At 40.2% G+C, this 27,852-nt stretch overlaps 1 protein-coding gene across 1 annotated transcript in view; it reads right to left on the bottom strand.

Moving 5' to 3' along the window:
• The window catches only part of TOMM22 (translocase of outer mitochondrial membrane 22), a 578,823-nt gene extending 557,750 nt beyond the window's left edge, over positions 1–21,073 (bottom strand). The window contains exon 1 of the mRNA XM_044068365.1: positions 20,833–21,073. Coding sequence (XP_043924300.1) covers positions 20,833–20,913 — 81 coding nt within the window. The 5' untranslated portion in view covers positions 20,914–21,073. The remainder of the gene's footprint in view (positions 1–20,832) is intronic.
• Between the last annotated feature and the right edge of the window lie 6,779 nt (positions 21,074–27,852).

Here is a 27,852-nt window from a genome sequence, read left to right as displayed (position 1 = left end):
ATCTCAAAGTACCTTCTTTTCTGGGACTAGAAACATTCTGGAATAAAACCCTTTCCCCCTTTGGGACACAGGCACTTCTTGAATAGTACCCTGAGACAAGAGGTCCCGAAGAACCTCTGGGGAAAAAGGAAGCTGTTCCCGAGGAGGCTGAGGAATGCCCATAAAAGGAGGACAGGAAATCCAGACCATGAAGTACCCTTGACAAATGATCGAAATCCAAGAATCCTGGGTGATCCGGTACCAAACTGGAAGAGAGAGAGAGAAAGGCGAAGAGACAGAGGAATGTGACCAAGAATGGCTGGATAGTTAGACAGTACCTGGTTTTCACGAAAGGAAGGCTTAAGAATCCCTGCAATCTGAGTGGCATTAGCAGATGGAGTCCGTTAACTACCCTTTTTACCTTTAGAAGGAGGGTGAGAAGGGTAGTTCCATTGAAATTTAAGCACAGGAGAAACAAAGAGATGCTTAAGCTCCTGTAAAGCCTTCCCCTTGTCCTGAAGAGACTTAAATAAACCAGTAGCCACTTCACCAAACAAAAGAGTATTATCCAGAGGAGCATCAGGCAAAGGTTGAAGCCGAAGCCAGGAAGATCTCCTTAGAACTGAGCCAGAAGCAGCAGCCCTTGAAGAGGCATCTGCAGCATCATAACTATACTTGACAGAATGATGAACTAACTGAGAGGAAGTCCCAAGCAAGGGAAGAGCAGAAGATTTACCTTCAGAGTCTGGAAGATCAGAAAGAACCTGACAGGCTTGAGAAAGAAGAGCCAAGGCACACCTAAAATATGGGTCTGATAATTAATAGCCCTAACAGCCAGGGTAGAGGAAGTATAAACCTTCTTACCCAGCCTATCTGTGGTCCTACTGTCCTGGTCAGAAGGCAGTAATTTGGACAAAGTAAGCAATTGAGATGGCTTATCAGAGGCTACAGACACCACAGAGGATCAGCAGTAGGACATATAAACAAAAAGGAAAAATCCTTAGGCACCCGGTAAAACCTATCAGACTTCCTGGGAGCAGGGCAGGGAATCCATCGCTTTAGAAGCAGTGGAAAAAATATCCAATAAAGCAGGCAAGACAGGAGGAATGGCCCCAGGTTTAGAAGATTCCATTTGCAGTAACTCATATCTCTTATGGATATCTGAAACCTACGCAAAATCCCACTTAAAAAAGTCCACCATCCTAGAGATCATGTCCCCAAAGGAAATTTCCTCAGAGAGATTATCAAGAGTACAAGAATCCTCCTCCTCAGACCCGTAGTCTAAAGGGGAAGAATAAGCAAGGGAGTTATCATCAGAATCCACCTCAGAGGAATGGAATTCTCTGGGCCTAATAGGGGAAGAGACGGACCAAGGAGAAGCAAGAACTGAAACCCCTTGAGGAGGCCACAATGACAGTAAAGCATTAAATAACCCCTGAGTAAAGGCCTCCCACTCACTTTGTGGATCCCTAGGAGCAGAACAGAAGTGGTTAGTTTTCTGTTTCTTCTTCAAAGAGACAGCTGTCCTGGAAACCTGAGAAGGCCCAGACTCATGACAGCATTCCCCAACTGCAGCAGGAACCTCTTCCCAAAAAAGAAACTGTGGAACCCCATTAGACCCCTCGGAAACAGTCGACCGTGGTTCCCTCTGAACACCCAAAATGGATGCCTGCAAAGCCTAGTTGGACGTGCTGCCTGCCAAATCCTCCACCGGCCTCCAACCTAGAAGCGGTAGAAGAATCTGACAAAACAACCAGGTGAACCTCTGGGTGCAAAATAACCTCAGAAGAAACACCTGGCAGAGGCTGGACAGCGGAAGATTTCAGCCTTACCTTATGCACGTTCTTCTTCCCAGATGGCTGACCCTCGGGGCAGGAAGTTCCATCCATAGTACCTGCAGCAAGAAGCTTAAGTCGCTGGTTCTCAAGATACAAGGAAAGAGAAGAAAACCTACTACAAAGAGTGTTAGGGACAAATGCCTGACAAAATTAACAAGACTTATGGTCGTGAGCAGCACCAAGGCAAAAGAAACACTTACCGTGACAGTCTTTATGGGGAATCAGTCTCCCACACTGGCATTTACCCTTCCTGGATAACATTAACTCCAAAAAGCACTAAACAAAACAGAAAAAGTAAACAAAAACGCAACTGGGTAATTATCTGCAACTGTGAGGTCTCCAGCAAATAGCTGCAAGCACAGAAAAGTCAATAAACAGAAAAACGGATGTATGCAACAGACCAGCGGTTAAAACAGCATTTGAACTGGCGGCAAAAATGTTCCGAGGATGGTATGCCTGAATGTCACCTTTATGCCCTACCTTACGCAAGGAGTAAGCAGGTGACATTCAGCATACCTTAAAGCAACGTAAATCTTTTGTAAACTGGCCAGACGGAGGGCTTCACAGCAGGGAATCCCATTAGCACTGAATACTGCAGTGGTGAATGTAAGGACATTTATTTATATGCGCACTCTGAACAGACACCAACCTGGTTAACAGAAAAACAATACTCCTACTTAAGAGTGAACCTGAAAGCTATCCTAAAAACTATAGATCAATAACTTGCCTTCTGACCACATATAAACTGTACACTAATTGATGCTGACAAAGTTTACAGTCATTTAGAACAAAACTCAACTGGGACAACAGAACAAAAGGGTAACAAAAGAAAATCATATGGAACAAAGGATAATATGTTGTTAAAAGTCATAACAGAGAATGGTAAAAGGGGAAGACTCAAGTATGGCATGGATAGCCTAAAAAAAAGCATTTGATAGTATTCCACAATCATGGATAAAAGAGTGCTTACGATTGTGTAAGATACACCCTACACTGATCTATTGCATTACAGAGACCATGAAACAATGGCAAACCACAGCCATGATAAAGGACAAATTATTATTCCAAGGATAAAAATTCAAAAGGGGATATTCCAGGATGACTCTCTGTCACTGCTGGTCTTTTGTCTTGCCTTTACCACATTAAGCTGTCTACTACAGATTAGGTCATGGCTACAATATGGTTCCCAGAAAACAACAAAGTATAAAGACGTCTCAACTTCTTTTTGTGGATGATTTAAAACTGTATAATTCGTCAGATAAGGAATTGAAAGCACAACTGCGATTGGTCAAAACCTTTTGAGACTATATACGAAAGTAATTTGGTCTTGACAAACATGCAAAAGCAACCTTTAAAGCAGGAAAGCTGCAGCACCAATAAGACATCAGTTTGAGTCAGGAAAGTGATACAAAAGAACATGAGCAAGAGGAAGTGTATAAATATTTGGGAATTTAAGAAGGATCAACAACAAAACATGAACAAATGCAAATACAACTTAGTAAGGAATATTTTAGAAGACTAAAATTAATACTGAAAGCAGCACAGACATCTAGTAATAAAGTCCAAGCTATAAACCAATTCCATCTTCCTGTCCTAACTTATAGTTTTGGAGTGACTGACTGACCCAAAAGGTATTGGATCGGATGGACAGGAAAAACAAGGAGGATGATTCATGCTCAAATGGATTTATAAAAATCATTGTATACCATGACTATATATTCCCCGTTCTGAAGGAAGTATGGGCCTCCACGAAATTTATTAGATCTGCAATTGAGAGACTACATATTATTTACTTAATTATTTCCAGTTTGATAACCGGGGAAGTCCACTGGGCCCAAAAGCCCGTTTTCAGTGGAGGCCCGGGGAGAAAAGCTCCATATTACAAACACATTGCACACAAAGCTCCGCATTCCTAAAACATTGCACACTTAATTTACAAACAAGTAAAAATAACATTTTTATACAACTGTATTGTTAGCATAGAAGAAAAAATATATATACATAGATATGAAATGCACGTGAAGTAAATCAGAGGAGAAGTGTAGGAAAAAGGAACTGCAAAGAATTTAAAGGAGAAGAGATGCCAGGAGGAGGGGGATAAAAAAAGAACAGTTAGACAAAGATTTATTTTATGTTTGAGGTGAAAGATGCATCTTATGGAAATGGTAAAAGATACAGTTGCAAGAATAGGCATATAGGCAGTGGGGAGGTGAGGATATAAAAGGAATTTACACAGAGTTTAAACAGGGGGAAAGGGAGATAAAGAAGTAGAGGGTGGGGAGCTGAGGAAAGTGTTGGAAGAAGAGGGACAGGAGGGGGAATATTGAAACTGGGATGTAATAGGATCTAGGTAGGAAGTATACAATTACATTTCCAGTTTTGGGAGAGGTGAGAATGGAGAAGAGATTTGAATTGTTCAAGGCTTGTAGTGACTCTTGGTAGGGGAGGAAGCATGTTCCATTTTTTTGCTATAGTGTAAGAAAGTAGAAGGTGGCCAGGGGGTCGTTTAGGTTTATGTACTAAAAGAAGATTTTGGTGGCCTGATCTTAGGGGCCTGAGAGGAGTGTAGAAGGGCAAGATATTAGATAGTGCAGGGCAAGCAGTGGGTTTAAAAATTAGTGTGCAGTACTAAGTTGGAGTTAATCAAGATGATTAGGGAGTTCTAGCCATTGAAGACTATGGAGGGAGATGCAATGGTGTGTAGAATGAGTAGAGTTAGTAGCAAATTTGCGATTTTGTAGTAGCAACTTTCAAGTTTTGAGGAGATAGAAGCTGTGAGGTAGGTTAGAAGCACCATACAATAGAGAAGGGAGAAGGAAGGTAGAGGCGAGTGTTTGTCTTGTAGCTAATGATAGAAAGTTAACATTTCTGTAAAGCATTCCGAGCTTCTGATGAGTTTTTTTTATGTTTAGTTGAATATGTGTATTACATTTCAGGTGTTTATCAATGGTAACACCAAGTAATTTGGCACAACTAACTTCTATTGAGGAGTGGGAGAGGTTGGTGATCTTGAAGGATGGCTTATCAAGAGGGAGTGCTTTTGAGGGGGAGAAGAGAATGATATGGGATTTATTGGCATTAAGGGAGAGATGGTTTTGAAGTATCCAATTCTCTGTAGTTATGAAGGCCAATTGAGTTTTGGCCTGGAGCTCGGGAAGGCTAGAGGCTGAGCATATTAAAGTGGAGTCATCTGCATATTGCACAATTTGAGAATGAGGAATTGCAGAGTGAAAATCATTGATGAAGACATTAAAGAGCATTGGTCTGAGAATAGAACCCTGAGGGACTCCAGTAGTAGTAGGTAGGAAGGTAGAGGCACCAGTTTGCCATTTCACAGCTTGAGATCTATCTGAGAGATAACCTTTGAACCAAGAAAGGGAATCGAGGGAGAGATTGAGGTTAGAAAGGTGGTTAAGAAGGAGTGTGTGGGATACCGTGTCGAATGCCTTGGAAAGGTCAAGAAGGACAGTGGAGACAATATCTCCAGAATCACGGGCATGGTTGACAATGTCTAAGAAAGAGAGGACAGCAGTAATGGTACTGTGGCCAGGACGGAAACCGTGTTGAGTAGGGGTGAGGAGATGGTTATTTAGGAGGTGGGGCATGAGTTGCAGGTGGATACATTTTTCAAGGACTTTTGAAATTGGGGAAAGAATGGCTATTGGGCGGAAATTAGAAATGCTATTATTTTTGCCTCCTTTATGAAGGGGCAGAATGTAGGCAGCTCGCCATAGTTTGGGAACATACGATTCCTGGATGGATCTATTGATGAGAATGCTGATGCCATCTGCTGCGAGCTTGAGAAAGAGTGATGGGATATTGTCGGGGGCATTGGAGCATGGCTTGAGTTTGGAAAGAAGTTTTTTGATACATGTGGTTGACACAGGTTATAGATAAAAAGTGGGAGGGGGTGGAACTTGTGAAAGATTTGGTCAGTTCGGCTATGGAGCTGGTAAAGGAGGAGTTAAAAAGGGTTGCAATTTCCGTGTCAGTCTTATTGTTGTCGTCTGGACAGGGATTGGATTTAGTACCTGGGTGTAAGAGGGAGTTGATGGAATTCCAGAATTTTTTGGGATTGTTTAAGAGGGTAGACTGTAGTTTGGTGTAGTACGTTTTTTATCTTTTGTGATAATTGGTGAGATTGCAGAGTTGCTTAAATTGAAGGAATGAAGCTGGGTGTTTATTTTTATTGTAGAGTTTCCATGTTTTGTCTCTTTGTGGCATGAGAGTTTTAGTGTCCTTAGGTTAGCCAAGGGGCAGAGTTGTATTTTATTTGTTTTGTTCGAGATGGGGCTTGGGAGTTTAGGATTTTAAGGAAGGTAGTATTGAAGACTTCTAAGGCTTCATCTAGAGGAAGAGTTTTTAGTGTATCCCAATTTGTTAGTTTAACAGTTTCAGAGAATATAGAAGGGTTAAAATTAGTGAGGTTACGAGTGTGGGCATATTGGTGTTGGTGAGGGAGCTGTTGGGTAGCTTGGTTAATAAAGGCTGAAAGATGATCACTTATTGAGTCAGGTAGTATACCAGAGTCAGAGATGTTATTAGGGTGGCTGACTAAGATCCAGTCCAGGATGGACCCTGGGGGGTTATTTTTGTTAGGTCTGGTAATGTTGTTTATTAGTTGAGTAAAATTATAAAGATTGATAGACAGGGTGGGAGTATTGTTATTAATTTTATTCCAGTCGATGTTGACATCACCTAGAATGTAAGTCTCAAGTTTGATGTTGTTTGAGGCCCATAAGAGAATATTCTCTAGGGTGGAAGTGTTGTCACCAGGGGGAATATAGATGGCTATAATACAGATACTTTTAAAGTTGTTAATTTTGAGGATTCCTATGATTAGTTTGGCATTATTAAACTGAGGAATGGGATTCTGGTAAGGGCAGAGATTCAGTAGGCAGTTGTAGATCAAGGCTACACCACCTCCTTTTTTGTTTTGGCGATCAATCGAAGAGCTTGGAAGCCAGGTGGTATAATCTCAGAGTTAGTAGTTTGTGGTTTTAGCCAGGTTTCTGTTACTGCTACTATGTCAGGTGCAGTGTGATGTAGCAAAGCATGGAAGTTTGTTATTTATACTCTGGGTATTAATGGTAATGAACTTAAGGTATTTATGGCTGTTTCTAACAGAGGAGGTAGTGGGAGAGAGATTGTTACTAGGTGTTGGTCCAGGGTTGGGATGGATGTCTCCTGCTAGAGCAAACCAAGAAAAGGGAGAGAGGAGGAGAAACTTTGGATTGTGACATAAAGTTAGAGGGAGATGTAATTTAGATTTGATAGTATAGGTTTTAAATAAACTGTATGGAGTTTTAGTTTAAAATAATGAAATGGATTTGGTTGAAGTAGGGAGGGGGATATTAAATAAAAGTGGAATGTCAAAGGGTGGGGAAGGGAGAGAGTGGAGGAGGGGAGGGGGAAAGAGGAATAGGAGGATACATTATAGAAAGTTATTAGAAGGAGAATACATGTAAAAGAGGTGAGATGATGTGGAAGAGACATGGATGAATAGAATAGGATAGACTTTAGAAGAGGAGGTAGAGTAAGTGGGGAAAGTTTGGAGATGTAAGGTAGAGAAGTATATGTGAGAGTGCAGTCAGGTAAGAGAATACAAAGGGAGAGGGGTACTTAATTGAACTGCAGCTTGGAGGGTTGAGGAGCAAGAGATGGGATAGGCTGAGGGGAAACGGGGAGGAGATTCAGGTGACTATAAAGGTAGATGTACTGGGAGTGGGTGAGATTTGGGGGTAGGGTAGGGGAGCGGAGTGAGCCCGTAGGGCGAACGGAGTGGGTAGAGCCACTGAAGGAGAGAGCCCAAAGAAAAACTATCAGTGGAGAGCTGACTTGGTAAGGAAAGTTTGGGGATGGGTAGAAGGTAAAGGCCTAAGCAGTAGGGATAGTAGACAGAGAATGTAAGTGAATTAGAGTATAGGTGGAAGGAAAGAAAAAGATGTAGGGGCAGCAGTTCTACAAATATATAAAACCTGCAAGCCTAAGGGAAGAGTTTTGAGTCAGTGGGGTAAGACAGGGAGAAGGGCGCCACCTAGAGGACAAAAAAGTTACATAGTAAGGAGTAGCTTCTTCTGAAAAGTAGCAGGGCTGGGAGATACAAGTACAAGGGGGAAGGAGTTATGTTTAAAGAACAGAGGACATAAGAGGAGAGGGCAAGCAAGAATTTAAGGAAAGGCTTTGGCTGCTGGTCAACCTAGCTAGGGAGTGTATAAAAAATAACCTGGAGTATCTGAACAGAACTAGCTTTAGAACAGTCAGTTGTATTAGGTACACATATGTTCTTATGTTTTACTTTTCTTCATAGAGGGACTGTTGCACAGGGAGGTTAAGGTTCAGTTCCTCAGTTTAGGTAATGGACAGTAGAAGATATGGTGGGTGAAGGACGTTGGTCAACAGCAACAGGGCAGTCTCCCACTGGAGGACAATACAGGCAGGTTGGACAGCTGGGTAAATAAAAGTGGAGAGAAACAAGAAGTGAAATAAACAGAAAATTAATAACACTAAGTAGAAATACTAGGCACTGATATTCAAAACGTAGGCAATATATCACGGTTCTACTTAAATAATATAGCAAAAGACAATGTGAAAAAAAACATATCTGTTGACCACAAGACCCAAACATAGTGAAAGTTTTAAAACATGAGGAGAAGTCGGCTAAGATGACTTCCCTGCTTAGTTTAGCAGAAGCATATTGGTGTCAAGAGGGAATGGAAATCAAACCAGATGGCAACTGAATGTGCCAAAAAAACAAAAAAAAAGAATATAAGGTGAAGGATTGGATGAGAGGGCAAGAAATGTGGAAAATGCATAAATACAGTTACAAGTACAGAAAACTCTTTGAACAACCTCATGTTGATCAGGAATGTAACACAGGAATTTTTAAGGAGAAGTGAATTTAAACCAAAGGACAAAAGGTTAACATTGGTGAGCCATGACACTGAACTATGTGCACGCTGGTTTACAAAGTCTACTGAACATTTGGAAGAAACAGACAAATGCTAGTTTTGTAAAACAGAATTGGAAACAGTCATACATCTTGTTGCTGGTTGTGATAAACTAATGGCAGAACTACTGTATACTGAAAGGCATAATAACGTGGTGAGACTGTTGCATTGGGGATTGTGCAAACATTATAATATTGAAGCAGCTGAAAAACACGAGCCACGAAGCATTATAAAAATGAAGTTTATAACACATGGGATCACCCATTACGAACAGTTCAAAAAATAGATGCAAAAAAAAAAAAAAAAACAGATATAGTTGTCCATGAAAAGAAGGCAAAAGTATCACTGAAATTGCTACACCAGTGACTACAGTGTCTTTCGTACAAAGAGACACAAAGTTATGAAATGCCATGATTTGCAGGCAGAAACAAGGAGAATGTGAAGAAAGGATACACAGACAGTTCCAACAGTAGCAACGAGTCACATAAAAAAAGAATTTACAATCGTACTTACATATGTTAACAATACATTTAACTCAGTATGAATTACAGGAGGAGTTACTGCTGAGCACATTGTGGGTGCTGCAAAGAACACTTCTGGCTAAAATCACAGATTGAAACAAAACTAATTTCATGAACTTTGATCATACTTTAACTTAGGAATGGGGTCAATTCCAACTGTGGTATTAGAAACACAAAAGACTTGGAGAAAATTAAAAAGGCAGAAATACCCAAATTCAACAATGCTGAACTTCTTATAACACTTGAACGTCACCTTTATGCCCTACCTTATGCACGGAGTGTGCAGGTGACGTTCAGCGTACCTTAAAGCAATGGTAGACTTTTGTAAACTGTCGGAACGGAGGGCTTCAAGGCAGGGAATCACATTAAGGAATACTCCAGCTGTGAATGTTAAGAACATCTTCATGGAGATACTCAACATTAAACGAACTGAGGTAAAAACAGACTGTTGAATCCAAAACAAAACAAATCAGAACAAAGGAAGCGGCACTTGAACGGCAAAGTAATAAATTTAATAAAATGATGTAAAGCGCTTTTCGTTTGTGTAACATGCACAAACATCTTCAGACAAATGGTTACAAGTGGCATACATCTTATAAATACTAACAGATGTCAATACAATAAAGCAATCAAATAATAAAATACTAATTGACATTTAAATAGTCACCATATAAACCACCTACGGTTCAAACTATTATACACATTACACCTCCTACTTACAAACTAACAAACAACTAACTATAACTTAATATCAATTAAAAAAATTATTAAAAGCTAGAAAGTAGAAAATCTAGCAAGTTCATCTTGCTAAGCTTTTAATCTTTAAAATACTGCTGATAGAGCAGTTTTCATTTAGTCCAGGGACGTTATACGCATTCAGTCTAATCTGCCAAATAAATTCAAGCTCTTCCAGTCCAGGGACGTTATACGCATTCAGTCTAATCTGCCAAATAAATTCAAGCTCTTCCAATTTTAAGCCAGTTGGACCTCCCCTTTTATTCTGAGTAATCTGATCTATCACCATAAACTTGAAGTTGTGATCTGGGTGACAGGAAACATGTTTGGCCAAAGCATTTTCGTGTTTATTTTTTCTAATAGCATATATGTATCACTGAGTCGTCTCTCTGTCTTGCCAACGTAAAATGCTGAGCAACACTGACACTGGGCTAAATAAAAGATCTTAGTGTTACAATTGACTCTGTGCTTCAAACTGTAAATTTGATCTTCCACTTTGAATCTATTAGATTCCATAACATATTTGCAGTAATTGCAAGATTGACATTCAACATTAGACAGCATCCTTACAAACAAACCAGACAAACGTAGGTAAACAAACCAATCAAAAGTAGGCTGCCTCTCAGATAGCATAAGTGACCACATACCAAAATGTGGCATTAGAACTCACCATAACCTAGATAAACATATTACCTATAATCAAATATGAAATACAACCAATTTCAGCAAAGATATTTTTAATGAAACACTAAAACAATATAACTGGTATGTACTTAGAACAATGCTATTAGAAACTGCTGTATAACACTGAAACAACATATTCTTACAGACCTTAACTCTTATTACATACTGACACCAGATCACTTAAGTCTATCCCTGCACCAGGACTAACAAAAGAAACAAAAGACTCGATAAAAAGGGATAAAGCCTGGAAAAACTGGTATAAAAACAGAATTCAAAATGCCTTCTAGCAATTCAGACATCTTAGAAACAGTGCAAAACTCCATGTCAAACTGGACAAACAAACATACTATAATCAACCTACAAGACAAACATTAAAACAACCCAAAAATGTTTTCGTCATCACTAAATAAACTACTCCACCCTGTCAAGACCACCATTCCCTCTCCAAAAACAGACAATACAACAGACTATCACTACACAGTTTAATTCCTATTTTATATAATCAATATTGTCTCTCTTGGACACTAATATATCTTGCCCCCCTCTCTCTACTCCTGCCCAACCAAAACCACCTACAGCTCTTCAGTTTTAATCTCATACCCCCTTACTCATAATGAAGTTGCTCTTTAAACTAAAAGCTACTTCTGTTGCTGTAGACAAACTATCATCAGAATACCTAAAAATGACTGCAGAAGTCATGGCCATCCCTGTGTCCATACTAAATTAATAGGTCCATATGAGGAAAGATTTCCCCATCACTGTGGAAAAAAAATACTACCTCATACTGCTGCACAAAGGCAGAATATCTACAGAGTTTAACAACTACAGATCAACAGCAATTCTCTCCCAGTCTCCAAAATATTAGAGAAATGCATCCATACACAGCTGATGCAATACCTAACCTCAAATAACCTGCTCTCAAAAACACAACATTGCTTTAAACCCCAGCATAACACTACTACTGTTCTACTATATTTTACCAATATAGTAAACCAACACAGAAACAATGGTTTGCATGTGTCCACCATGTTCTTAAACTTGTCCAAAGCATTCGATACTCTCTCTCTCACAAGCAACTGTCCATTCAACTCTCCTCAATAGGACTTTCACAAAACTTCTTGTCATGGTTTCTTTGTTAAATATCTGGAAGGCAACAAGCCATTACATGACAACAAACCTACTCACCCTTTCAACCAGTTACTACAGGTGTCTCCTCAGGGCTCTATCTTGGGGACTCTCCTATTTAATATATTTATTAATCACCTCCACTTCTGTGCTAGTTTAGTTCGGTATGCAGGTGACAACATTAATATCTGCAGCCTCAACAATAAATAAGCTCCAAGACTTATTCAAAAATCTTTCTTCTCTGTAGAAACCTGGCTCAAAGAATCAAACCTCCTAATCACCCCAAGAAAACAAAGTTAATGCCTTTGCTCTCAAAAAGTTGCCAATATCAAAAGTAATCTTTTACCATAATGTCAGCAAATAATACTGTCACTGAAATGGTAATTCACAGTAAACTTAAGTTTTATAATAGACCGTCTCAAATATGACCAGCATATACTGCACACCATTAAATCTACACATCAGAAACTAGGCCCGCTTTATAGGATCAATAGATTCCTTACAGATAGAGCTGGCAGGAAGGAGGTGGTTGCAGTCTTATATGTCGCTACCGTAAATAATACTCAAAGAAAAAAACTTGCTTCCTGCTACAATAAAATAGCAAAATTTGCCAACAATCTCCCTCTTAGGACGCACCACTTGACATAGCCTAAATGAAATTAAAGTGGCTTGGACTACCCAACTACCCAACATATTCAGAACTAACTACAGCACACAAACTCAATCATCCAGAGAAGTGCCCTGCACTACAAAACTTATTACTGCCCTACTGTCCAGCAAGGGACCTCCATTCTAGTAAAATTCTTACACCTCACAAATAAGTCAAATGTTGCAGGAGACTTGCTCTACTCTCAATATGTTGTTAAAATCTGAAATTGTATCCCCCGCACAAATAAAACTCTCCAACAACCTCAGTTTTAAAACCACTGCTTAAACAACCTCTTAACCAATCTTAGTCCCACACAAGCTCATTAGGTTAAGACTTTGTGCTCGCTGTATGATAGTCTCCAAATACTCTCATTAAACAGAATACTCTCAACCTTTTTAATGAAATGACATTTTTTTATACATAACTGCTGCCTACATAATCAGCTAAGTTGCATGTGCGCTCTCTCTTTAGTAACGTCTACCTCTGAAAAATCTTAAGAGTTTATAAAGTGTAGCTACTATATGTGCATACACGTAAATAGAAAAGTAACTATTCTGTGTTTAACTAGAATTAAGTATAATGCAAGGTAAACAAAAGGAATTTTTCTCCCTGGACCTCTTTTGAAAGTGGGTATTACCCAGTCATAATTTCCTGGTAAACAAAGACAACTAAATAAATAAAATACAAATAAAAATAAGAAAACAGAGTATAACCTCAGCTACTATGTTGCCTACCAGCAGCTCAAAAAACAAATAAATCACCTAGCTCACCTAACTACATGAACTATGAATACAATGCTTTAATATCATGCTTTGCTCAAGTGCAGAAGCGTGATAACTGGCCTTTTATGCTTGTGTTTCGCAAGTGAAGCTTACACTACAGTAAAAATTTAAAACAGCGAATACAAATTTACCTGGATAAAGAAGATTGCTTTCTTTGCAGAAGCTATCCTTGCACAGCTTCAGAGGAGGTACAATGGCAAAATACACTCACTTTGGAACACATAAGGAAAAAAGTTCCTGCACCCTTGGGACTGCTGACATCACATTGGGGGTGGCTACAAGCTTGTTTTGAGCACTGACATCAGCAAAGGGGTGGGGAAAAAACTATGTTTTCTTAGCAGCCATAATGTAACCAAAAGGTAGACGACAGCTGTTAATTTTTTTACCCATGAGATCAATCATGCAAGTCTGCAGCATTTAGTGTACAATACTAGCCAAGCAATTATCTAAAAACTGTTGGAATTGCAACAGCAATATACTGTTTCTACTTTTTTTAAAACCAGGACTGCTGGTTACGGATGAAAAACACAACTGAGATGAGGATACTTAAAGCACAAGGCATTGTTCTACTTTAAAATAATTGTCTTCGGTCAGTTCAGCTTAAGCTCCTTGACAGTTTAGGTGCATGGAAGATGTCCTGAAGCACTGGAAGCTGGCCGGCTGTTAAATCCTTGGCAGGGTACAACACATATAGCTATAGCTACTTTAGCAGTGACTAACAAGAGGAACATCTCAACAATAACACTCACTTTGGTGGGGGGAAAGACTGATGAAGCGGCAAAGTAGGGAGCTTATTTTCTTCTTTGAGGCGGCAGCAATAACAAGGAAACCATATTCTAATTGTGACAGAATCCCTTTCACAACAGTTTTCCTGGCCTCTGGGGATAAAAAAAGTGTGAAACCTTTTAGACCTAAAAAGGAGTAGCTGAATTTTATTTCTAGCTTACTGGATATGGTAATGAAATGCAAATATTTTGTCTAACCACTGGCCTAGGTATTTAAAACTTTTTGTGGTTTCAATGAGCTTTTAACTGTGATTAAAAATACTCCAGAGGGCAAAAAGTGTTTGACACGTGCCAGAAAGCATAGCTTTATCAACGATCATATTATTTTATAGCAAAGCCTGTTGGCATCAGGTAAAAAACACATTTCTAGTTGTGTTTTTATTTCTAACTGTGAGATCCCTTTCCTGTTCATTACTATGTTGTCATCGTAAAGTAGAGTGGGAAGTTGTGGGTATTCATAAGAGAATTTGTTAATATAAACGAATAAAATGTTTACAGATACTTGGGGTACTCTGTTGAGAAGTGTTGCATGATTCAAGGTGGAGGAGCCTATTTTGACACGATATTTCCAACTGCAGGGAAAATTTTCAAAGCATTGAGGAGTTTTTGGGGTTATGCCAGTAGCTAGGAGAGTCATTAAGAGTGTAATGAACCACTGTGTTAAATGTCTTACAGAGATCACGGAATATTGCACCGGTAAAATGAAGTCCACACTTCAAAGAACTATGGCAGGACCACAATCTATGTTGTTTTCTAGAAAGTAGACTACATATATTTATGTAACTTGCCAGACGAATGTACCCTGAAGTCACCAAAATTTTACCAATGGTCAGAAAGACAGGGACTTCCAAGATGGCTTCACATTGAGTAACAGCTTAATTTCAGCTCTCCTACCCAGTGTGAAAACAGAAACTCATAAGAGAGAGCCAGTAAACTCTTATCTTTTGGTAAATTTCAGTAATTAGCTAGCAAGTGAACTGTCTGGACATACTCAGAGTGGATTAAAATAAATGAAACACTGATGGGAGTATATCAACTCAAATAACAAAAGGCTGGAAAAATGGAAGTAGCTTTAAACAGATATTCAGATGAGGTGATAAAACTGCAAGAATCAAAGACTGAAATGAAAAAAAGGCTGGCTGAATAACAGACTGCTCAAGAAGAGATGTTTCAAAACATAATAGAATCAGAGGACAGAGCACGTAGGGAAAACCTGAGATTTTCCAATGTACCAGAGAAACTGGGAGGCCCAGACCATATTAATTTTATGAAAGCACAAATAAGCAACTGGACTGATATTCCACAACAGGAGTTGCTACTTGAAAAGACACATTGCGTGTATGCTCTAAACCTGGCCATGAGAGAGCAACCTAGACCTTTGACAGTTAAGATGCAGTTCCTGTGGCAGAAGGGCAAAGTACTAAAAGTGGGAGGCAGTAGAGTGCTTGTGGAAAACGACTATTCACGTACATCAGACAGAAGAGGAGTAAATTTATTTCACTAAATCAGAGAATGTTGAGAAGTAGGCAGAACATTCTTTCCTGGCAAAACAAAATCATTTATTTGATGCAGAACATGCTGAGGAAGAAATACAAGTTTGTCTAATAAACAGTGAGCTGTTAAACAGAAGGAGATTCTGCTTCTTGTTCTTCTGGTAATAAAGACCACAGAGAGACTGTGACGGTGAAACATTTTCCAATGTTTCAACGTAAAATGCTTGAGAGATGGAAAAAAGCACAATCACAATAGTTGACTAGAAGAACCGAGAGTATGCAGGAAATAAATGCAGAGAATGGATTTGGGAGATGGAGATGAACATGAATAAAATCAGCATCTTAGAAACTGTCAAATGTGGGATTACAAAGCATTAAATATAAAGCATATGCCCTACTTCATGCCATTAATGTCTGGAAGAACACTTAGGAGAGGGAGAGATACAGGAGGATTAGAGTTAACTATAAGTAAAACAAAATTTTGTTCTTAACAGTAGTATTTTTATAGTACACGATATAATCTGCATGCTATAAAAGTAAGTTTTCTCAGTTATTTTCAAGTGAAATTGGAATACTAAATGTAAACAGGTATTCCTGTTTTTCACTTCTTTTTCTCCTTCCTTAAACTTATTCAGTTTTAAGAACTGTAAGCACTACAACGTAGAGAGAGAGGAAAGTCTGGTCAGAAGGGCATGATACAAGAAACACTCGTGCTTTTTCTCACTCTTGCACAGGGGAATGACTGGATTAAAGGATTTAGGTTTAATCTAGTACGTTTTAAGAGAAAGCAAATAAAGTAAAAAAAATGTTGAATACAATAAAACTTCCCTCTAGCAAATAAATAAATGCGTGTAGAAGCAACTATGTATCTGGTTATCATGTCTCCATGGAGACAATCTAACGAAGAGCAATACAACTAGAATACTTCTTTCTTTCAATGGCTAGGAGATAATGTTTTCTGAAAGCATTCAATTGTTTTCCTAATCTGGTAGGGAAGCAGAATGTAAGAAAATATCACTTTTGTTGGTGGGTCTTGATGCAAATAAAACATTTGACAGAGTAAACTGGGAGTTTATGAGCAGGGCAATGGAAGCATCTGCATTCCCTGATTAAATTACAAGGGTGATTAGGAGGATATATTAGGTATTGAAAGTGAAAATTAAAGTGGGTGGGTTCCTCTCTAATAACTTATGTTTGAGCAGAGGAACCAGGCAGGGGTGCCCTCTTTCCCCTTAGTTATTTGCATTATATTTAGAACCATCGGCAAAGAAAATAAGAGACTCAGAAATTCAAGGATATCATTGGTAATGGCAGTCAAGAAAAGCTGACTATTTGCAGACAATACTATTTTATACCTGACAAGTAGTACTTAATAGATAAGAACCTATCCAGGAATGTCTAAGGGTCAGCTCTCAGTGTTTTCTCCTGTCTACCCGATGAACCTGGGCATCCTGGGGCAATGCAGCAATTGCCTCATGTACACAGACAACCCTCACCTACTACAACCCAACACTACAACCTGTGAGAGATGGACATATATAGCCAAACTGGAAGCAAATCTCTCTTCAGCCAAGACTGGAGTAGACAGTCATGAGGAGAGGGTAAACTCTTGCGCCACACCACACTAATCAATCACATAGTCCCTCAAAACCTACACCACCAAAACACACAAATAGAAACACAAAACACACACACCTACATTCCACCTACATTCGCGGAGGCTCTCAATAAAAATCTGCCCAAGCAACAGGGAACTCCAAAGCAGAAACGCAAGCAACCTCCACCCCACAACACAACACAAATGATACAGCCCACAAACTCAGTGTGTCACTCAACCACAGCCCATAAGGCATAACAACGTACCCTACACTCTAGCCATAGGTGACTCTATAGTCAGGCACACTGATGTTCCACTCACTAGGCTAAACAAGGAGAAAGTTACTGTCAGCTGCCTGTCGGGTGCCAGGATACGCCACATAACGCACACACTCAGGTCACTCCACAACAAGTAGAAATATGGCTCTGTCATTGTCCATGTTGGTGTGAATGACCTGAAACATACCTCCCTGGACTACATGAAAAGAGACCTGGAGGAGCTGTCCGATCTTGTAGCCCAGTCAGGTATGACCCTAGCCTTGAGTAGCATCTTGCCTTCACCCAGAATGATACCACAGTACAAGGACAAAGTGATTGATTTCAACAATTGGCTAAGCTTGGTGTCATTCTAAGGGGATCCAGTATCTGTCTGCCTGGGATGACATGATCGAAAGACCATGATGCTTTGCCTGCACCTGTCGCCCTTGGGATTCCAGACACTGGCTAAGGCTCTTGCCACCCCTATAGTGCCTTTTTAAGGCAAGGTTCAAATGACAAACTCACCACCGTGACAGATACAAGCAAGCAAAATCTGAGGGTAATGCTACTCAATGCTAGAAGTCTAAACCTCAAAATGCACTCACTCGAGGCACTCCTTAAAATTGAGAACAGACATCTGTGCAGTGACAGAGACCTGGTTCAGGGCTCCAGAGAGCACCCCTGCATTACCAGGCTATAATTCATACAACACCTTTCGGCAACCTAACCTGGACTGAAACACTAAAGGCAGAGGCATGTCCAGATTCATTAAGGATATCCACACCTCCGGGCTAGTTGCTCAGCATAATGCATCTGAGATTATCCAAGTGTAACTAACTCTGGGCAAGACCGCAATCCAAACTGTAGCTTGCTACAGATCCCCCACCATGCCCCAGAATTCCACTCACTTCTTGATACACTGGAAAATATTAGGGTACAACCTAACACTCTAATAATGGGCGATTTCAACTACCCCACCATTAACTGGGAAAACTACTCATGTACCAACTCTTTTGCTCAACGTTTTCTGGAATTCATAAATTCCAACGCCTTGGATCAACTTATCCACACCCCCACCAGGGGCAGCAATATCCTAGACCTGGTCATTACCAACATGGGCAACCGGTGTTCCACACCAGAGGTCAATTCCTCTTTGGTCAGATCCGACCACAAGCTAATCACCCTAAACATCCACATCCCACCCCCACCCCCCATTAGGGAAACCACCATAAAAATGTTCTCCAAAGCCAACTTCATGCTTCTTAAGACAGAAGTGGCAAACTGCATGACACCAATGCAGACAGACAATAGAGGTATGACTGCTGAATCCTACACAAATGCACTTTATAAGCACTACACGACTGCATGGATCGTGCAATCCGTAACAGAACCAAGATGCTATCCTCCAAAAAAAGGAAGCCAATCTGGTGGTCTCCTGCCATAATCAAACTCTACAACAGAAGAAAGAAACTGTTGCAAAAAAAAAAAAACCATGATTGGAGGAACTCCTTGGTCAGCCTCATTAAAAAGCTGAGATCCCTCATAAAATCCTCCAAAGCTAGTTACGAAAACAAAATCTCCACGGATTCTAAAGACAACCAAAAAGCATTTTTATAGCTATGTCAAGAATCTCAATGGCAACACTCAGATCTGCTCTGCGTTACAGCACAATGGCACTAAATATACAGAACCAACTGATATTGACAACATCCTGGCAGTCAGGTTCAGTGCTAACTTTACCCCCCTCTCAGCCCCATAAAGGGCCCATCTCTATACCGGAAGAATGCAAAGTTCCTGTAATCACGGCTGCACAGGTAAAAACCACTCTCGCCAAAGCCAAGAACACAGCATCCATGGGACCTGACAACATCCCAGGCTGCATTCTACATGAACTACAGAACGAACTGGCATCCCACCTAAGTACCATGTTCAGTCATAGCCTCACCTCAGGGTTTGCGCCCACTGAATGGCGCACAGCGATGGTTATCACACTTCACAAAGGGGGAGCCACCACGGACCCCAGGAACTACTGCCCCATTAGCATAGATCTCCCCTCAACAGCTCGTGGGAGACAGAATACAGGGATAGGGCCTTGAGGTGGTCTGCAAAGGACATTTTACTTGTGCCCTGTATTCTTTTTGTGAGGAACCTCTGAACGTTCCAGTTGTTGGATATGCCTGGTTAGGTACATACCAAAGGGGACAATGTACTCAATGACTGTTCCACTGTAGTCGGCATTCATCTTCTTCTTCTTTCGGCTGCTCCCGTTAGGGGTCACCACAGCGGATCAACTGTTATCATTTCTTCCTGTCCTCTGCATCTTGCTCTGTCACACCAACCACCTGCATGTCCTCTCTCATTCATCAGACCTATGAATTCCTTGGACCTAGATGCTACACCTTTGTTTATAATTGCTCCACACAGAATGATTTCCTCACTATTGTAGACACGTGATGATCCCCAAGTCCCTGTATATTGCCCCCTTCAGTATGCACCTGGCCAGACACATGCACCAGCTAGATCACCCACAATTCCTTACAAAAAGAATACAGGCAGTAAACACCATATCTTACGTTTGATCTACGTTGAGCACCTCTAAGCCCTGTCTCTTTACTCAGTATCATACAGACATTTGAGAGGTGATCTTTGTGTGGCATACAGGGCATCCCTGGATCCTGTTTTGATGAACCTTTTGTACATCAGCAAAGCAGACAGCATCAGAACTACCAGATTAAAATACCTAAATGTTGCTTGCGACATAAACAGGACATGTTGGAGAGACAGATATGTTTCTCAAGAGATTAACCATTCTCTGAAACAGGCTCCTCATCCCTATGAAGCAGATATCCTCCCTATCCATTTTTAAGGGCAACTTGGGACAATAGATGGGTAATCTGAAATTCACCCCTGGTCTGGCTACTATGTCTCTGATGGAGAGAGGCAGTCAGTAAATCACCACCTATATAAATCAAATTTGTGGGTCATATTTAAGTTGCACGGCTAGGCTTATAAGGGTCCTAGTGGTCGATAGCCTAGTATACATCTATGCGCCTAAAACCAATTACAAAGTGCATAAATAATGAATGCATACATTTCAAATGCTCAATCAAGAACAGTGGACAAAAGTTTTTTTTAAAAAGTAGCAACAGAGTGACATGGGTACCGCAGTCAACTCCGTTCTGTCACAAATATTTAAACAGAAATACTACACTCACTTGACAGCGTAGAGCTACTGTTTCCATTTGATAATTGGAAGGACAAAGAAATTATTTAAACTTTAATGTACCAATACTCAGACAAATCAATTACTTACGAATTCATTTTATTACGGTTTATAACTGCGTCAAGAAAATGTAATTCACTCATAATTAAGGTAGAAAAATACTTCATACACTGGAACTGCTATCATACGGTTGTTTCCATGTGAGTTTTCTTACCTCTTCGTCATCATCGTCAATCTCCTCTTCGGGACTAACTCTAGGAAATACTGATGGAGACAGATCCTCGGTTGCAGCCATGTCAACTTTTAATTTTTAAAACAATCCACAAAATATACCGTTAGTAAGTTGCAAACACACATATGAACAGTTGAACTACCATTCAATCAAGAAGAAAAAAGGTCACCAGATTGAGGTGAAAGGGAACAGGAAGACGTGTGACGGCAGCAGAAACTACACACACAGTGCAACCAGAGAAACGTATAGTGAAAACGTAATTTGAAGCCATAGCGTGGATGTAAACGCGGAGTATGCGGTCCATTGACATCCGCATCCATTTTTTTACAGCTGCTGTTGTTTAAGTGATAGTTTGGACCTCAAAATGTTTAACCATGCTTCTCTTAGAATCGTTCGTTCTCTTTATAAAGTGAGACCTGCAAAATGACAGGTTCGGTACTAAGCACGGAGTGTGAAAGAAAATGTATAAACTGTGATTTTTTTTTTAAATCTATACGTTAACTGTACTTATCAAAGATAACTGCAGTGAGTAAGCTGTATATTTTGAGCTACAGGCAGTTGCAGTCGTTTTTAGCGGTAACCCAGTGGACTGTTATATCCAGTCATCCGTGCTTACTAATTGTATATCCCAGGGAACCGGTGAACAGCTGTCACCATCCGCGTAATTGTGCTTCATTACGAGGAATGTGCCTTATTTGGGGTCTTAAAACATTCATGTTCCAAATTGAAAAGATCCATCGCACTTCTCATATGTCCTGATTTTGACTCAGATTTTAGCTCTGACCCTCTTAATCCCTCCTGGAAAGGTGGTAAATTATAAAATGTGCATAACCGCAATACTTCAGAAAATGTATATTACTTGGCGTTATCTTATTCTGCCAATGTTCAAAGCTAATAGCCATAATATTTTAAAAATGTCCCTCATTTTTTTCTAAGTTTGGCCCTGATTCTATCGACATTTGTCCCTGATTGGCTGAGAACTCTGATTCAGTGTTTGCAATTTTTAACTGATATCAGTGGTAAATAGAACTGAATCATACTAAATAATTAAAATAACTATTATATAATTGTTAAGAGAAAAAGTTTTAAAAACATACTGTTATTTGTCTTTTTCCTCTTCTTGCAAAGTGAACATGTTATTTGTTGGGGTATGCCTATCAAAGATGGGCCTCATCTGTGAACAATATGCAGCAATGCTTATGAACCTGAATAATAACTGTTTTCTGTATTTCAGAATAAAGAATTTGATTATAGCTTGGTGAAGCCTGGGATAAGGACGCACAGCCGAGTAAGAGTTAATTTACTGAAGCAGGCTCTGTGTCCTGGAAAATTTGAGCTACCATTGTTGAACTGAACATTCTGTACTAACTGCTGGTTTGAGGTGATTTGTGATAAACATGTTTATCCTATATGTTTTTCATAGCCAACTGTCAACAGTCAGAAATGTAACAAAAAGTTGTTTTGCTTGCAGTATAAAAGTTGATGTCAGTAAACAAGTTGACCAGAGGAGATCATCTTGGCCAACATGCTGTGTAATCTGGTTAGCTGCTAATAAAGAAGTTTTTCATCACCTGAGGCAGATGTGACTCTTTTGAATTTTTCTTCTGACATTTTGGTCCTTCGGACCGGAAACCTCTACGAAGATACAGATCAGACCGACAGAGAGACCGAAAAACCTGTGCAGGTGAGGGTTTCTCATCTTAAGATTCCCTCGACTGAAAGCCCTCCAACTGATTTGTCGTTGAAAGGAGGCCGGCCGCTCTCTGATCCCTATCTGAGGGATGGTTTCTGAACCAAAAGGGGAAATGGAGTCTCATCTGGTTCAGGTAGGATGAAAACTAAATTTTCTTTTAATTTAATTTAACCTTGTCGACAAGTGTTTTATTTTTAGTTAAGGGTGGGTGGGATTACTTGTTAAGATTATTTTGTTAGGATCACCTGTTAAGATAGCCCCTTTTTATAATAAGCCCTGTAAAATAACTTTGATACAGTCCTAAAATAAGAAATCTAGGGGAAACATGGGTTAAAGTTGCTGCAAGTGTAAGAGTGATGCCTGTTTACATATTGATGTAAGTATATGAAAGGTTTAAACAAAAATAATGTTAAATTTTTGAAAAAGTGGAAGTTGAAATATGATTTTGATGGTACCCTGAATAAGAATGCCTGTGCAAAATTGGTTAGAGATTTGAAAAGAGATGCGGGAACTAGAACTAAAAAGCAAAGACAATTGGGATTTCCCCAAGCACAAAAATGGTTAGAAGAAGCAAATAGACGAGCTATAAAAGAAAAACAATGCCAGGAAAAAGAAAAAAATAAATCAAAAGGGATCACTGGTGCCAAGTGGAAAAGTAGCTTTATTTTTAGATAAGGAGGATGAGCATACCGTTTGTGCGGTACAAAGGCAAGCAACTGCCCCACCGTATGGGGAAATTGCTGCTGCCGTACTGGCGGAACCTCCTCAATATCAGTCTGAAGATGTGGGATCTGTACAGCAGGGTGGGTTATTGGCTGCTCAAGGAAGCGTTGTGACCCCTCCAATTTACCCGCAAATTCCCGTAGTACTCAAGGTTGCTTTGCAACAGGTAGACCAACCTATGCAGTTAAGGTCAGGACCAGCAGGGCAAGGACGTTCGGCCATTAAACTTTCTGACTACTCAGAAGCTCTTCTCTTAATACAAGTTGCAAACCCACAAGCAGGGGATATTGGACAAGAGCCAACTATTTTAGTTTATCGTCCCTGGGCTAGAGAGAATATTAAACGAGCTACCGATGGTATTCCTCATCCCAAGGTTAATTTGCAAAAGTTTTCTGAGGACATAGTTGGTATGTGTTTAAGTTATCATCTAAATGGTTTAGAAGTAGAACAAGTAGTGCGACAAATCCTGGGTCCAGATTGGCACTTAGTTTGTGGTACTTGGACATGCAAGGCAGATGACGGCACTACATTAAAGCATAATTCTGGGGTGTTAGACACGCGAGTCACTGATCTGTTAAAGAGAATTTCTGATAAGTGGCGTCCAAGAGCAGATTGGACAGTAATAAATCAGTGCATCCAAAATGATGATGAATCTGTAGATCACTATATTGTAAGATTGACAGAAGTGTTCAATAACCATTGTGGAATGATGATTCCGCAGGATCAGACTAATGATAGTCCGTATGAACAGCAATTGAAAAATGGTTTTCTTAAGGGTTGTAGGGCTCCGATAAGTAGTTTTATAACTAAGCATATGGTAGATCATAGAACATGTAAACTGCAACCTTTGTTTGAATATGCACGGCATGCTGAGCGACATTTCAATTTAAAAAAGAAAAAGAAAGTACAAGTGTTAGCAGTAGGGGATGATGGTGGTATATTCTTGGTACAGGACCAAAGGGGGCAAGGGCGCCATGATGACGTAAAAAAACGTGGGGGCCCGAAATGGGACACGTTAAATAAACCGGGTGGACATTCAGAGGAATATGAGGGGAGGTTAAAACGTGGAGAATGTTTTAAGTGTGGTAGACATGGGCACTTTGCTGCCGACTGCGAAGAGTGGCAACATCCCCCACAGCTTACGAACAAGGGCTCCGCATGACTATATGATAGTAAAGAAAGGAGCCAAATTCATTATTGTGATTATTGTAGAGAAGAAGAAAGTGAGAATGATTGTGATGATGATGAGGCAGACACTCTCTGTGATGAATGTCAGAACACCCAGAAGGAAGGGCGGGATTTTGACTGTGAAGTCATAAACCTGGCAAATTTGGGTATTGCTATGCATCTAGATCAAAAACCCATGATAGAGTTTTTGGTTGAGGGACAGAACGTGGAGTTTTTATGTGATTCAGGCACATCGCGTACACTTTTGGGTCCAGCAGTTCTGCCTCCGAACTGCGAAACAGATGAGTTTGTCCTTGTGAAAGCTGCAAACGGGAAAATCTATAAGGAACCACTGTCCCATCCTCTATTGTTCACAGATCCGCAAACAAACCAAACTGTTAGGTGTAGGGTAATTGTATCGAAAGTTTGTCCAGTTAATTTGCTGGGAAGAGATTTGATGCATTTGTTTGGAATAGCGGCAATTCCCACACCTAAAGGCATTGAGGCGAAAAGGTTAGCGGATGGCTTGGTGGTACAGGGAGTACAAGACTTGTTTTACTGGTATAGCCAGGACTTGATTTCAAATGGGTCGGGGAGGGTTGATACAGATTTGATCAACCTAGCTTTAAGTAAATCTGGGAGCGGGTCACTGCAGGTTGCGGCGCACTTACATTGTACAATGTTCTATAGAAAGGCCCCTGGTCGGATAAAGAATTTGAAAAAGAATTCTTTAAGCACAAACGTGCAAGGATAATTTTGAATGATATGTTTCGGGATACGCAAGGTAATACAGTAGTGACCTGTACTTTGACTAAGGAAATGAGTTCTTTGTATCGCTCAGGTTATAGCCCACATATTTCAATTACTAAAGCGGTGGGGACACATTGGGTAGATGTGGCGAAAAAGGTAACAAATTGGGACACAATGTCCGAAAGTCAATTGAAAGATCAACAGATCCAGGTACAAAGATTAAATTGGGTGACTTGGGCACAACCGAGCGTGCACCTCAGGGATGACAAAACAGAAATGGCATGACAAATCCTCCTAACTCAAGAGGAGGATAGTGCATTAAGTGCCTTACCTGTAGACTTACGGTCAAAAGGTAAAGGGGATGTAGGACTGATGAAAACAGCAGGTGAAGTTTGTATAACTCCAAAGTCAGGTTTTAGACCTCGTAAGCACCAATACCCGCTAAGTAAACAAGCAGAGGAAGGAATTAAGCCAGTTATTGAACAGCTAAAACAGGTAGGAATTCTTGTTGAATGCCCAGATTCGCCCTGCAATACTCCGTTGTTTCCTGTAAAGAAACCGGATGGGTCATGGAGGTTGGTTCAGGATTTACAAGCAGTTAATTCAGCTGTGATCCCAAGAGCACTGGTGGTCCCTGACCCCTATACATTACTTAACGATTTACTACCTCAGCACAGATATTTTTCTGTCATAGATATAAGCAATGCTTTTTTCTCCATACCACTACATAAGGAGAGTAGATTTTGGTTTGCATTCACTTATCAAGGTAAAAGATACACCTACACCAGATTGCCACAGGGTTATTGTGAGAGTCCGACAATATTCGCACAAGAAATGGCTGCGAATTTAGCCCAGTTTGTTCCCCCAGAGGGAAGCCAGGTTCTGTTGTACGTAGATGATATTTTGTTGGCCTCACCCACGCAGGAAAGTTGTAGAAAGGATACCCTTGCCCTTCTTAGTTTTTTAGCTGAGCAAGGACATAAGGTAAATAAAGAAAAATTACAATTGTGGAAAGCACAAGTAAAGTACTTGGGTTATTTAATTTCGCAGGCAGGTAGACAATTGGAGAACAAAAGAAAACAAGCGATTCCTGAGGCACCTATGCCCACAACTAAGCAGGAGATGATGTCCTTTTTAGGTGTGACTAATTTTTGTAGAAGTTGGATCCCTAACTATGCTGAGGAAGTAGGGCCATTGACCACACTAATCTATGACACTCCCATGGCAGCTAAAAATGATATACAGTGGACAAATACGGCAATACAGGCATTTAATAGAATTAAGCAATTGATAGCAGGATCCTCTGTTTTGGGTTTTCCGAACTATTTTAAGCCATTTATACAAATGGTTGATTGTAAGGGAGGATATATGACTTTGGTTCTGGTACAAGTACATGGGGATAAACAGAGACTGATAGCTTTCTACTCCTCCAGATTAGATCCTGTTGCAAGGACATTGCCGCATTGTGTTCAAGCTGTAGTGGCAGCCGCCATGGCAGTACAAGCCTCAGCATCATTAGTTTTGTTTCACCCATTACAATTGCGGGTTCCACATTCAGTAGCTACTGTACTTTTGCAAGATAAGATAACCTTTTTATCTCCTAGTCGACATTTGTCATGTATGACAGTGCTGCTGACACAGCCTCGTATAACCATAGAAAGATGTACTACTCTTAATCCGGCGACACTTTTGCCGACTCCAGAAGAAGGTACTCCACACGTTTGTTTAGAGAGCATTCATGACAAAGTACTTCCCCAACCAGATTTAACGGATATTCCATTGGTAGAGTCTGATCTTGTTTTGTTTGTAGACGGATCAGCAAAGAAGGACACTGTAGGAAAAACACTAGTAGGGTATGCAGTCACCACAGAAACTGAAGTTTTGGAGGCAAAAAGATTGTCAAACATTTATTCTGCACAAGCAGCTGAGTTGGTGGCTTTGACTCGTGCTTGTACCTTGGGGGAGGGTGAAAAAGTGACAATTTATACAGATAGTCAATATGCTTTCTCCACTGTACATGTTTTCGCTCAACAATGGAAGAATAGGGGAATGGTTACTGCGACAGGCAAACCAATAAATCACAGAGATTTAATTTTACAGTTGTTAGATGCAGTGCAACTACCACTTCAGATAGCGATATGTAAATGTTCCGCACATACCAACAGAAAAGATCCTGTCTCCAGGGGAAATGCACTTGCTGATATGGCTGCAAAAAAGGCAGCTCAAGAAAATGATTTGCTTTTACATGATAATGATATGGAGCCCGGACACCTCTTAGACTTAGAGACACTAAAAGTAATGCAAACATTGACGACACAGAAGGAAAAATGTCGTTGGGTAAAATATGGTATCACTCAACAGGATGGGTTGTATAGGGCATCAGATGGCAAAATGGTATTACCCTCAAACCTTTTTAGGTATGCAGCATTGGTTAGCCATGGACCTACCCATGTAGGAGTACAGACGATGATTCAGATAGTGTCTAAGGTGTTTTGGTGTAAGGAGTTTTCAACTTATGCAAAGCAATTCTGTTTATCTTGTTTATTATGTGCAAAGTATCATGCTCAGGGGGAGTTAAAAAGTCTCAGCAGGCATTCCCTACCCCTCTATATCCATTCCACACACTCTGTATGGACTTTATTGAATTGACACCCTCAGAGGGAAAAAGG

Source organism: Protopterus annectens, chromosome 1.part0, assembly GCF_019279795.1.
Source record: "Protopterus annectens isolate FY-2018-M chromosome 1.part0, PAN1.0, whole genome shotgun sequence".
Taxonomy (NCBI): Eukaryota; Metazoa; Chordata; order Ceratodontiformes; family Protopteridae; genus Protopterus; species Protopterus annectens.
The sequence above is the reverse complement of the archived record's forward strand: the minus strand, read 5'-3'. Positions and strand labels throughout refer to the sequence as shown.